This window comes from Suricata suricatta, chromosome 2 (genome assembly GCF_006229205.1).
Source record: "Suricata suricatta isolate VVHF042 chromosome 2, meerkat_22Aug2017_6uvM2_HiC, whole genome shotgun sequence".
NCBI classification, from domain to species: Eukaryota; Metazoa; Chordata; class Mammalia; order Carnivora; family Herpestidae; genus Suricata; species Suricata suricatta.
In genome coordinates, this window is record NC_043701.1 from 102,509,077 (window position 1) to 102,522,192 (window position 13,116).

The following is a 13,116-nucleotide window of genomic DNA, read 5'->3' on the forward strand; positions in this document are numbered from 1 at the left end:
TGAGACTATAGAGACACCACTCCTCCCCCCAGGGAATTGTGAGAGTCATCATCTGCCTCTGGTTTCCAGAGGGTCAGAGCAGCCTGCCCCTGTGAGTTGAAAGTGCTCTGGGCCGCAGCTTTCCCAGTAGGTCATGGCCCATTAGAGCCACGGGGCAGTCAGGGAGGTACAGGAATTCATGGATGACTTCGTGGCCACCTAAACTGCATCACTGAGGTAACAGGAAGGGACGACGTGTCCGATTGCCCGTGGCCCCCACGATGGTGGCTTGTCTCTGTGAGAGGGGGCCTATGGGTTGGGTCACTACTGAGTGTTTTGCTCCAGTATTTACCATAAAGTCAATGGGTCGGCCTCCCACCTTCATTCTGACCATGGGCTCCTGGGGGCCTAACAAAATAGAGCCCTGTCTGTCCTAGTCCTCCTCATAGTCCTCCATGGCGGCTAGCCCCACAAAATCATTCTTGGGGGCCCCATGAGACTGTGGAGCCAGTTGGTACTGGCTCTGGACCACATGGCCTTTTTTTTTTCTGCTTGGGATCTTGCTGAGAATGTCTGGTCACTGGGGACACTCATTTTTCAAGTAGCCTTCCTGAAGGCAGAAAGCACACTGCTTCCAGCCTAGTTTCGATCTAGGGTGAGACCCTCCTCCCCTCCGCTCCCCTTTCTGGCCTTAGCCCTTCCCCTGCGGAGCACCTTTCCGGGAGCGTTCCAACTACCCCACCAAGGCGGCAGCTAACAAGTCTGCCTGTTTCTGCATCTCTTAGCATTCTTCCTTCCATGCCGCCGGGTCACGATTAACGAACACCTGGGCAACTGATTGATATTCACACCAGTGAAACCTTTTAGTTTCTGCAGCTTGCGCCGAATATCTCCCTGGGCCTGACCTATGAAAGGTGCATTGATCATCCGCTGGTTGATGGATGCTTCTGGATCCAAGGGAGTATAGAGACGGAATGTCTCACATAATCTCTCATAAAATTGGCTTGGGCTCTCCTCGGGCCCTTGGAGCACTTTTGATGTTCTACTCATATTTATGGCTCTCCACCCACTTCTTTATGCCATTTAGAAAGGCTTCTTGATATTGCTCAATTCATACAAGCCCTACATCTATACTTAAGTCATTTGGGCCTCCCAGGGAAGTGAGTCTGAGTATAGGTCAGGGGATTGAGATTCCCAGCCGGGGCATTTTCTTCTAACCATTTTATGGCTGCCTGAATAATTTGGCAACACTACTCTTTATTGAAGAAAGTCAAAAGAAGTTGGTGGCAGTCCGTCCAGGTGGGTTTGTGGGTCTGAATTAAGGACTGCATTAAGTCATCCATAGCCTGGGGCTTCTCCGTACAGGAGGGGGTATGGTGCTTCCAATTCAGGAGATCCGTAGTGCTAAAGGGCTGGCTGGCCTCCTTGGAGCTGGCCTTCCTGATCATAATAAAAGGGCCCTCTGGTTTCCCTTAGGGGCATTTGGAGGGCCCCAGTGTGGCTTCAGGGAAGAGCTGCCCCCGTTGGCCTGATTCTTAGGTCACAGTTCAGGTGTATGAGGAGTTAAGACTGGTGGTTCGGGGGAGTCAGTCACATTTGGGGAGGTCGGTGGTGCTAGGGTGGTGAGGCCTCGGGGCTAGAGGCAGACTCCGATGAGGTTGCAACTAGGGCTGCTGGAGGCGCAGCGGGGTGGTGATGGGTACAGTGGGACATATGATGGCAGGGTTTCTTCAGGTTCTCCCGACGTATAGGCTTTTTAATCTCTGGCTGGTATTTGGAGGAAGCCATGAGGTGAGCCATCATTTCTTTATAACTCTCTTCAATAGAGACCTTTAGCCAAGAGGCTGGGACAGGACGAGGTCTTGCCAACAGTCAATATAAGGAAATTGGTCAGGGTGGCCTGGGTCCCCTGCAATGACCCTGAACACTCGGCCAACTAGTTCCTTATCAAGTGAGCTTTCAGTATCATGCACAATACTACCTTTTCCCACTCCAAAGGATGGCCAACCAATTTCACAGAATGTCCAGAGATTTTCAGGAGTTAATTTTATACCATAATTTCCTGAATATACCTTTTTGAAATTCCTCAACATACACTCTAGGGGAGTCAGTTTATTCTGCTTTCCACCCATTTCCTCTCCCTAACAGATGCTTTCACACATGAGAAGGGGAAAACAAAGGAAGGAGGGGGGACCAGTTAGGAGAGGACACATACACCCTTCATCCGTTTCTGGCCGCTCTCCTCTCAGAGATCTTTCAGGCGCCTCTTAGCATTGGCAGGTTCAGTTTCAATCCCTGACCCAGATCAGACCCCGGCTTAAGGCCTTAGGCTGTATGAGGTTGCCATGGAACCAGGGATCGGGACTCAACACTCACTTGGCCATTGGTCAGGTTGGTACTTTCCCGTTGTCGGTCTCAGTTACACACATTCACACAAGGCCTCCAGCCCACTGCCCTACATCCAGTGCCTTAGAATTGCAGCTTCGTTCCTCTTCCCTTGTGCAACCTGGGAGGTGATTAGGCTCCCCTTCTGCCTCTTAGGGGCAGGTCTACCAAAACAAACCCGGGTTTTTACCAGTCAGATGGGTGGCACTCTGTAAGCTGGTTCCTGGGCCTCAGGGGTTCCGTTAGCGCACACGGGGCCCTTACCCTGGCACGCTGGATTAGGCTAGTCCCCTATGGATCAAGAGGTACGCTGGCATCAGGCGAGGTAGCTTCTCCCAGTGCTCTGAGGCTCGAGGCTTCTACCCAGTGGCAAGGGAGGTGGAAATGCAGCATCTCAGAATCCCGGATGAACCTCCAAGCAATGTAGCAGGATTCTCACACGGAGAGTCATGACACCAAGGCTTTTCTTTCCAGAAAGCAACTTTTATTCCTGCTGGTACTGCTCAGTTGGGTTCCTACACAAAGAACAGAGCGGCCCATGTCACATGGCATAGTTTTAAAATACATTTTCTATTTCTTTGTCTCCCATATATGGTAACACACATAAACATGCAGTCTGATTAAGTTGTCTCAGTTTACAAGGTCATGGAGGATGTAGGCATCCAGGCGCATATCTAGGTGAGCTTGAAGTCTTCTTTCCTTTTTGTCTCTCTCCTTAGGGAGGGGTCCCTACCACTTCCCCATGCCAACACCGTGTATCCACTCGCTTTTTTGGGGAAAGGGTAGTATTGTGCATGATTATCACTTTTAAATACATTTTTCAAAAGAAAGCTTTTTACAATTTTAGAATAGTTATAGATTTACAGAAAAATTACAAAGATAGTACAGAGAGTATGCCTGCATACCTCATGCCCAGTTTACCCTATTAACATGTTAGTATGGTACGTTCTTTACAATTAATAAACCAGTACTGATAACTATTACTAAAGTCTACAGTTTATTTAGATTTCCTTAGTTTTTACTTAGTGTCCCTTTTTCTGTTCCAGGACTCCATCTAGGATGGCACATGACATTTAGTTTTTATGTTTACTTAGGCTCTTGGCTGTGAGAGTTTGTCAGACTTGTTTCTGATGACCTTGACAGTTTCAGGAAGGACTGGTCAGGCATTTTGTAGAGTGTCTGTCCTTCATATGGGGTTTGTCTGGTGTTTTCCTCCCCATTATACAGAGGTTATGGGGTTTTGGCAGGTGGAATGCCCTTCCCAGAACATCATGTAAGGGGCACATGCTGGCCCCATGATTTCCCACTGTTGGCATTGACTCTCCTCACCTGGTCAAGGTTGTGTCTGTCTGGCGTCTCTTCGGTACGATTACCCTCTGCCTCTTTTCATGCTGTCCATGCTGTGCATTTTGGAGGGCAGTCACTCTGCGCAGCCTACACTTAGGGAGTGGGGAGTTACGTTCCACCTCCTGGAGGGTAGAGTATTTACGTAAATTATTTGGAATTCTTCTCAACAGAAAAATTGTCTATTCCCCTCCATCTATATATTTAGTGTGACATATATGGTATGTACTTGTGGATATCCAGTTTGTACTTCGGGTTCTAATATGATACTACTTTATTTTGTTGCTCAGATAGCTCCAGCTTGGGCCATCAGGAGCTCTTTTTTTTTTTTTTTTTTTTTTTTTTTTTTTTTTATTTGAGAGAGAGAGAGAGACAATGTGAGCATGGAGGGGCACACAGAGAGGGAGAGTAGGCTCCCTGCTGCCAGTGCAGAGCCTGATGTGGGGCTCTAACCCACGAACTGTGAGATCATGAACTGAGCTGAAATCAAGAATCAGACTCTTAATCAACTGAGTCACCCAGGCGTCCCCGGGAACTCTTTCTGTTGGCTCCTGTATCCCTTGTCACACCCCTGGCGTGGAGGGTTTCCCCATTTTGAGCACTTCCTTGCTCTCTGGCACTACAAGTTGGTCCAGGCTCAGCTTGTATATTTGCTGCCCCAGTCCTAGAATCAGCCATTTCTCTCAGGAGTCCTGGCCTTTCTACTGGAGACAGGATTAGGACTCAGGATCTGGTGTCATGAGTGCTTCACTGCTGGGGCAGTGTTGCTGTTGGGCTCCTTGCTGAGACAGCAAGGAAATACATGTGTGTGAACTGATACATGTATGTACACCTTTCTTTTCTTTAAAAATTTTGTTTAGTGTTTATTTTTGAGAGAGAGACAGTTTAAGTGGGGCAGGGGGCAGAGAGAGAGGGAGACACAGGATCAGAAGCAGGCTCCAGGCTCTGAGCTGTCAGCACACAGCCTGACTCGGGGCTCCGCCTCATGAACTGTGAGATCATGACCTGAGCCCAAGTCTGTCACTTAATGGACTGAGCCCACCAGGTGCCCCTGTATGTACACATTTCTAGAAATATTTCTTTAAAATTTTTTTTTAACATTTGTTTATTTTTGAAAGACAGAGAGAGATCATGAGCAGGGGAAGGGCAGAGAGATAGGGGCACACAGAATCGGAAGCAGGCTCCAGGCTCTGAGCTGTCAGCACAGAGCCCGACGTGGGGCTCAAACTAGTGAATTGTGAGATCATGACCTGAGATCAAGTTGGATGCCCAACCTACTGAGCCACCCAGCGCTCCTCTAGAAATATTTCTATACATAGCCATCTGTAGCTACATTAAGCTAAACTGGAGTTCCTGCTGATGCCTCCAGGGCGAATTCATCACCTCAGGAAGCATCCTAGACTCCTCCCTTCTTCCCTGTAACCTCTCATGTCTACAGCTAGAAGCCTGGCTCTACCACCCGCACAATTTGCTCAATTGTTGATCTCCATTGTACACGCTTAGTGTTTTCCGAGAGGATAGCTCACATCCCCATGGGAAACAGCTGTGGAACGAAGCAGCTCTTTTTCGTTCCTTTTGCCCTTTGTCTTAGACTCCATTCATTTCCACAGTGACTTAGGTCAGTGTTTTTTTTTTTAATGTTTTATTTATTTTTGATACAGAGAGAGACAGAGCATGAGAGGGGGAGGGGCAGAGAGAGAAGGAGACACAGAATGGGAAGCAGGCTCCAGGCTCTGAGCTAGCTGTCAGCACAGAGCCTGACGCGGGGCTCGAACCCACGAACTTGAGATCTGACCTGAGCCGAAGTCGTAGGCCCAACCGACTGAGCCACCCGGAGGCCCAACCGACTGAGCCACCCAGGCACCCCAGTCAGTGTGTTTTTCTACCATCCTCCTCACTGAGGTTGTTTCTTACATTTGTAACACAGTTCGATTGTTTTGTCACGTTCTACATTCCAGTCTGGTGTTACAAAATCATGCATATAAAAGATTCATTCCAAGTGCAGCACATACCGATGGGTATCAATGTGACCATTAGGAAACATTTACGGGATGTTGTTTCAGATTCCATATTACAACTGTTGAGAAACTACCATCTGTTAATTTTGGTTTTCAAAAAAAATACTTTTAATTGAAAAGACAATTAAAATGTTCCTCTCATTTCCAATTACAACCTGTGTGAGACTGGGTTTTTTCATATTTTTCAATCAAAACAACATATTGCAATTCAGTGAATTCAAAAGATGTGAGAATCTTGCTGTCTTCAATTAAGCCGGACATTAAAGAGATCTGCAGAAATGTAAAACTATGCTACGCTTCTCGCTACATTTCATTGCTTTAAAGAACATTATTTCTTCATAAAAATGTTAACATGTGGCAGTGCCTGGGTGGCTCAGCCTGTTAAAAGTCCAACTCATTTGATTTCAGCTCAGGTCATGATCTCATGGTCATGTGATCAAGCCCAGACCGGCTCTGCGCTGAGCATGGAGCCTGCGTAAGATTCTCTCCCTCTCCCTCTCCCTCTCTCTCTCTCTCTCTCTCTCTCTCTCTCTCTCTCTTTTTCTCTCTCTCTCTCTCCCTCCCTCCCTCTCTCCTTCCCCTGCTTGAGCTCTCTCTCACTCTCAAAAATAAACATTAGAAAAATGTTAATACATTCTGTTTCTTGTGGTTCTTTAAAAATGAATAAATTTTTAAAAAATTTTGTCAGTTTTCACATCTACTATGATAACTGTAAGCACAACCCACATAAAAGGTCTTTGGAGTTTCCAATAAATTTTAAAAAATTAATAGTTTATTTATTTTGAGAGGGAGACCCAGCGAGAGAGAATCCCAGGTGGAGTCTGCACTGTCAGTGTGGGCTATCACAGCCTGTGAGATCATGACCTGAGCTGAAATCCAGTGGGATGCTTAACCAACTGAGCCACCCAGGTGCCCCTGGAGTGCAAGTGACTCAGAGGTTTCCGGATCATTGCCCTAGGGTAATTTATCTGGTTCTGACTTTACAATTAATTAGAGCTCATAGACTCCCGAAGATAGATGTTTATGTGTAGACTTTAGTCCAGTGGACATGCAAATCATTTGTATGCAGTATTAAAGGTAACCTATGGTTTTATTATTTTGTAGGACACTGGCCGGCTTTGTACCCAACCTACCGATCTTACTCGGTTTCCTCGAAGTGTTTATGAATACCCGGTTCCTGCCAATGCTCTTGGGACCGGCTTTAACATTACTGGTTATTTGGTTAACTCCACAGAGTAACATCTCTGGCATGTGTTCATGGGGTACTTGAATGAGAATTGTAGTGACAGACAACTGAAGACACGATGCACGCCGCGCTTATGTGTACAGATTATGCCACACACGCGTCCACACGTCGCTCTCCTCGGTCTGCATGTCACTCCCAGCTCCGACAGCCGGACACACAACGCCGGGCCCAACCCGGCTGACCCACCAGCTGCCCCCTGCTGGCTCCCTGCAGGCCAGGCGCGGCGCCCCGCCCACCCCGTGATGACACTTGGGCTCACGTGACGCTGCCCGAACCTCACCTCTTCCGCCCGCTTGTAACATGGCTGTTGGGCGCTCTCGGTTCCACCGCCCCGGGCCTGCCCGCGCCTAGCAGCCACTTCGGGGCCTACGTCCGCCCCTCACCAAGGCCGCCCGGGAGAGCCGCCCGGGAGGCGGGGTCGGGGCCGCGGTGGGGACGCTCCGCTGCCTCTCAGCCCCGCCCGGTCGCGGGGGAGGCGAGCGAGCGCGGACCGGAAGTCGCGCCGGGTGGCGGAGCCGTTACCGCAGCGTGCCGGAAGTGGCCGTGGGCCGGCGTCCTGGCCGCGCCCGCAGTGAGCAGCGTCCCTCCGGCCGGCGACGCCATGGAGCCCGGGGCGGCAGAGCTGTACGACCAGGCCCTGCTGGGCATTCTGCAACACGTGGGCAACGTCCAGGACTTCCTGCGCGTGCTCTTCGGCTTCCTCTACCGCAAGACTGATTTCTACCGCCTGCTGCGCCACCCGTCCGACCGAATGGGCTTCCCGCCCGGTGCGGCGCAGGCCCTGGTGCTGCAGGTAACGCGCAGCCGGCGGCCCAAGCCTGGAGTGGGGTGGGGGTGACGGAGTCCGCCCGTTCCCGGCCTCAGTTTCCTCCCTGGCGCCTCCCCGGACCCGCCTCCCACGACCTCGAGTAAGCCGAGGCGCTGCTCGGGTGTCGAATTACCGTCCCGCGGGAGCGGGCCTGGCCCGGTGCTCGGGGTGCTTGGACGTGCCAGGGCGGCCTGGCAGGGATGGGGGCCGAGCGGGCCGCCCGGGGGACACCTGCGCGCCCCACAAGCACGACGCGTGGAGGCGGGAGCGGGGCCGCGGAGTCGGCGGTGCGAGACGGTGTTCGCGGTCCTACGCTCACGTGTGGGCGATCTCGCTGCGCGCTGGAGGGGCGTGGAAGTCCCCCGGGTGCCCAGGAGCGTCCAGGTAGTGAGCAGCTGCGGTGGGCATTGGAGACGCAGAGCTTGGGTGCACGGCTCCTAGTCTCCTGTGATGTCTTCCTTTCAGTGGGGGAGACGGAACACAGACTGGGACAGAACTGTGCCAGTCCGATTGTGTGACAAAGCTGGTTGCCAAGGAAGGGTTAGAGACGATGGTGTGCAAATCAGGAAGAAGGTCTTATAGGGGAGGTGGGGTTTTTGATGGGATTGGAAGCAGGTCCTCAGCCAAGCGTTGAGCCTGGGAAGATGAAAATGCTGGTAATACCTCCAGCACTTTACAGTTTATACAGCGTTAGCGACTGCCTGGTTGTCAGGTCATTACTTTCCTCGGAGCTCGTGTGGAGAAGAAAAGCTTAGGGCGTTTGAGTGACTACCGAAGATGAAGTGGCAGTGTTGAGACCCCGTGTCAGAACTTGAGGCTGTTTCTCGTGGTGCTTTCCCTGACTGAATACCATCTGGGTGGTCAGAGGACCCATCTCTGATGGTCCCTAGCAGGCTCCTAGGGCAGCTTAACGCTTTCATGCAAGCCCCAGTGAAAAAGAGAAAGTTGAATTTTATGTGGTAGAGGAGGGTGCCATTTCAGCAAGGTTAGGTGATTTGACCCAACTCATCGTGGCCTTGGAACTCAGAACTTCATCTTTGTGATTCCAGATCTTTCACTAGTAGGGCTGGAGAACTTTTGTTTAGGATGACTGTAGCTTGCAGAGAAGATGTGGAGAAGAAAGGAACGCTTACTACTGGGCAGTGGGTGTGTATTGGTTAGCGTGTTAGGTGTTACCTGGTTTAATCCCAGCATCCGGAAAGGTTGGTCTTTGCCTTTCTTTCACAATGAACGGACAGAGGTAAATCATTTTCTGGTAATGAGGTATAAAGTATGTCCTGATCTGGTGAGCAGCGTAAAGAAGAGGAGGAAGGGAGGGAGGAGTCAGAAATGACCTGGAATAATGATCATGCACTGACTGAACTGTCCTCTGAGTTTAGGGGGAAAAGCTTAGTTTCAGACAAGTTTGAATCTGTGATTGCAGACAGAAGTCCTGGCTCGCAGGCTCTGGAGCCATGGGACTGAGTCCTTCCAGAGATGGAGGGACCAGAGTGGTTTGAGGGGAAGAGCAGAGCTGAAGGTGGAGGGCAGCACTTTGGGGGGTGACCCCAGGAGGAGTAGGCAGGGTAGTATGCTGCCCAGAAACCCAGGGGGCCCCTTCTAGCAATGGTTAAGAGAGGAGCGTCATGTTTCGGGACTGGTTCCCGACAGTCAGCGGTGCCCGAGGAACTTCAGAGAAGCAATGTAGCCAGGGTGTTTTGTTGGGTAGATGGGAGTGAATCCTGGGGGCCTGTTCTGGCCACAGAAGGATTTGGTGGGAGACTCGTGAAGGTGAGTTCAGTGTTACACGGGAGTTCTGTGGATGGTGGGATTTTAAGATGCCGAGTCCCCCCCACCCCCAGTGACTTGCTGCAGCACAGTGTTCCATCCTGGTGCTGGTCCTCCTGACCCCCATCCCTACTCATTTGCCTCTTAGGGGTTTTTCTCTGCATCTGGGTTGACGGCAAGAGACAAGCAGGGCTTGGACCAGAGTGTTGGGCGCTCCATTCTGGAACTTGAAAGTGCTCTGATACTTTGAGGTTTGGACTGTTGGTGTGATGTAAGGCTTTCCCTCCTAAGTCTAGGGGATTGGCCGGTGTGGGTGCAGAACTTGAGGGATGACCTTCAGCAGGAAAGATGTGTGTGCAAGTTGTACTCCCTGCCATCATATTCTGGTGTATTTTTTTTTTAAGTTTATTTACTTAGAGAGTGAGCATGCGTGTGAGAGGGAGAGAGAGAGAATCCCAAGCAGACTTCATGCTGTCAGCACCGAGCCCTATGTGGGGCTTGATGCCACGAACCCTGAGATCATGACCTGGGCCAAGATCAGGAGTCAGATGCTCAATTTACTGAGCCACCAGGCGTCCCTTCAGTGTGTTTTAAGAAGAAAATAGTTTACAATGATCCTTCATTCGTCCAGTTTCGGTCCAGTTTGAGAAGCCTGCTTAGTAGGTCTCTTGCCCGAGAATCAGGAGAGCTGGGTCCGTCTGGTTCTCACCGGACCTGCTGGAAGGGGCCTCTCCTTTCTGTCAGCAGAGAAGTGGATTGCAGGTCACAGACCTCTCTTCCAGCTCCACGGTGCTGTGGTCATACAGCGAGCGCCCTGAGCCACAGAGAGGGGCGGCAGTTGGTAGGCTAGAGGAGGTGGGAGGCTGAGTCAGCAGAGGCAGTGTACGTGGTGAGGAGTACCAGGCCCAGGGGCAGGGTGGTCCCGGGGATGAGCCGAAGGAGTCCTTGCTGGTGCGTTATTTTATGGAGTTGGGATGAAGGTCTGGGGCTTCCAGGGGCTGAGTGGCTGGGAGCTCGAAGTCCAGGGTCGTAAGCACGTGTGTGAGATGGCATTGGCCCGGGCCCTCTGACGGAACGGAAGTGGGTCTGGAATTGGGGCCTGGTTTCAGCCTTAGGGTTTTACTCTCCCTCTGCCGATGTGGGCTTTCGATGTCAGTGTCCGTTTACAATTTTTACTCTCCCTCTCTTTGACTGGCAGGACTCAGACAGGGAACTCCCCTCCTCTGAGCTTAGTTTTCCCTCTTGTTTGAATTGTCAGTGCTGTCTCCTCATAGCATCTTCGGGAAGGTTTTGGGGGAATCTGAAAGCATTTGGCACAGTTCCGTAGGTAGAGACCTTTTGTTTTGTCTTCCTGTTCGGTGCATGGAACATGGAACGTGATTATTTCATATGTCTGCATTCCTGTCCTTTGGAAGGGACTTGAAACTGCTTCTGAACATTTTTTAAGAGCAGTTTTAGGTTCAATCCAAATTGGAGGGGAAGGTACAACCACTGGTCTTTTTACTGACCCGTAGTTTTGTCTTTTCCAGAATGTCATGGAGTTGGAATCCTACAGAACATGCGTGGGCTTTTCTGACTGGCTTCTTTCACTTAGTGATATGATTTAAGTTTCCTTCATGTCTCTTTTCGGTTCTGTAGCTCATTTATTTCTAGAGCTCAGTGATACTCCAGTGTCTGGGTGGACGGCAGTGTAGTATCCATTCATCTGCTGAAGGACATTCGGGTTGTTCCCACGCTGTGGCAGCTATGAGTGAGGCTGAGGTCGCTGTGACACCTGCCTGTGGGCTAATGTGTGGATGTGTGGGGAGCAGGGGTGCTGCCCTGCCCCCCAGCCCTCCTGAGGCAGGAGGAGCAACCCCTTATGGCCCCACCCCTCGGAGTACTGGCTTTGCCTCTTGTGGCGCCCTGGGGAACACGTGCCTTTTCTTCAATGTCTGCTGTGGAGCCCCTTCCTTCCAAGGAACTTCTTAGATTTCCAGGACCTGGACGTGCATCTGTGCACTCACTGCAAGGTACCACAGGTGCTCCTCATGGCCTCTCCCAGTGGTGCTGTTGTGCACGGGTCTGTGCTGGCCACTTTCAAGGTTGTGTGTGCCCCTGAAAGGTGCATACAAAATGCCATGTTTCCTGTGCGCTTTTCGGGTGGAGAGTCCCAGTGCTTGTATGGGTGAGAATGTCCCAGAAAAGAGTAGGGGCTGGTCCTCACACCAGAATATCAAGTTTGTAGAGGGTGGGAGTTGCTGCTTAGATTTTTTTGTGTTCCTTGCTCGTTGTGCACCCAGCGTGGTTATCTGGGAGATGAAATTCCCACGTTCTCTAAGAGCCACACGTCTCCACCTGTGCAGTGTGGGAAGACAGTGGCGGTCTGGTGACCCTGCTGTACTGAGTGAGTGTGTTCAACTCGATTCCCATCTTCTCGAGTCTGAATTGTTGGCGGCTTTACAGCTCTCGGTACTAGGACGGTGTGTTTTTTCTGGGGCAAACAGGTCTCACCAGGGGCTGGCAAAAGAAATAAGGACAGGTGAGACCATTCAGTTATGTGTTCTTTAGACCCAAAAGCTGGCTGGTCATCATGTAGGTATCATGAGCCTTGGCTACCAGGTTTCCTGTCTGTACACTTGGAACCCTGATAAAGATCATTTCATGGCAGCTCTCAGTGAAGTCAAAGTGCATTTGCGTTTTGCCAGGGGGAGCATGCCTGTGGTCTTCTAGTTTATCCATTCCCTACTTACCAGGTTTGACCCCCTTAGTGCAGCGTGTGTGACCCAGTACTGGGCCGGGGCACTCATGGCCGGCTTGCTGTTCGATTGTAGGTGTTCACAGCCTTCGAGCACATGGCGCGCCAGGATGACGAGAAGAGGAGGAAGGAACTGGAGGAGAAGGCCAGGAGGAAGGAGGTGGAGGAGGCCGTGGTGGCCGCAGCCGAGCGGGAGCCAGTGCCGGCCGCGGGACAGGAGGTGGAGGTCGGCCCCAGCGCAGACCCCGGGTCCCTGGGACCACCGGGCCCCCAGGATGCCAAGGCGGCAGTGGCCCCCAGCTCGGTGGAAGCAGAGGCAGCGGGAGCATGTGCCAGTGCCGCAGAATCCGCGAAGGAGCCACCAGCGCTTCCTAAGTAAGAGTTCCTACTTTTCGGTTTCCTTCTTGCTTGGCGTCCCATGGGTGGTGTGGTCTGTCAGTGGTTCTCACTTGGTAGCATGCCGACCGTCTCCACATTGAGGTGTGCAAGATGTGGTGTGTGCCAGGAGTATGCCCACGTGGGGCAGGAGGCCAGTCTGCTTCTGGCCTCCTGTTCTCCCTGTAAGTCGGGGTCCTGATCTGCCTGGGTTGTGCAGCCGGTTGAGAGCTAGAGCCTGAATAAGCACCAGGCTCCCAGACTCCGCCTGCCTGTCTGGGGGCTTTGTGCGCTGTGGGGACACATGCCCACTGTGCACCCAGAGTCCCCTTGGAGACGGCCACAACGTGTGTGGGGTCTTTGGCAAGCTGCTTTACCCGTGTCTTGGCTTTCTTCCCTTGGGAGCCGCTGTGACTGTCATGTGAGCCGGGGGTTGTGCAGCCCATGTGTCACTGTG

At 51.6% G+C, this 13,116-nt stretch overlaps 1 protein-coding gene and 1 long non-coding RNA gene across 3 annotated transcripts in view; one reads left to right on the plus strand and one right to left on the minus strand.

The window, feature by feature from the left end:
• Positions 1 to 2,831: 2,831 nt before the first annotated feature.
• On the minus strand, positions 2,832 to 7,675 carry LOC115284381. Its single transcript, XR_003905178.1, has 3 exons — positions 7,253 to 7,675; positions 3,694 to 3,833; positions 2,832 to 2,879 (listed from the first exon to the last, which is right to left on the minus strand). It is a non-coding gene; the product is annotated as an uncharacterized LOC115284381 (long non-coding RNA).
• Positions 7,268 to 13,116, plus strand: part of NUDCD3 (NudC domain containing 3) — a 56,693-nt gene continuing 50,844 nt past the window's right edge. Inside the window, exons 1-2 of one of the 2 annotated variants that reach the window (XM_029931064.1) lie at positions 7,268 to 7,765; positions 12,361 to 12,659. In XM_029931064.1, the coding sequence (XP_029786924.1) occupies positions 7,574 to 7,765; positions 12,361 to 12,659 (491 nt within the window). In that variant the 5' untranslated portion in view covers positions 7,268 to 7,573. The remainder of the gene's footprint in view (positions 7,766 to 12,360; positions 12,660 to 13,116) is intronic. The other variant, XM_029931060.1, reaches the window with a different exon arrangement.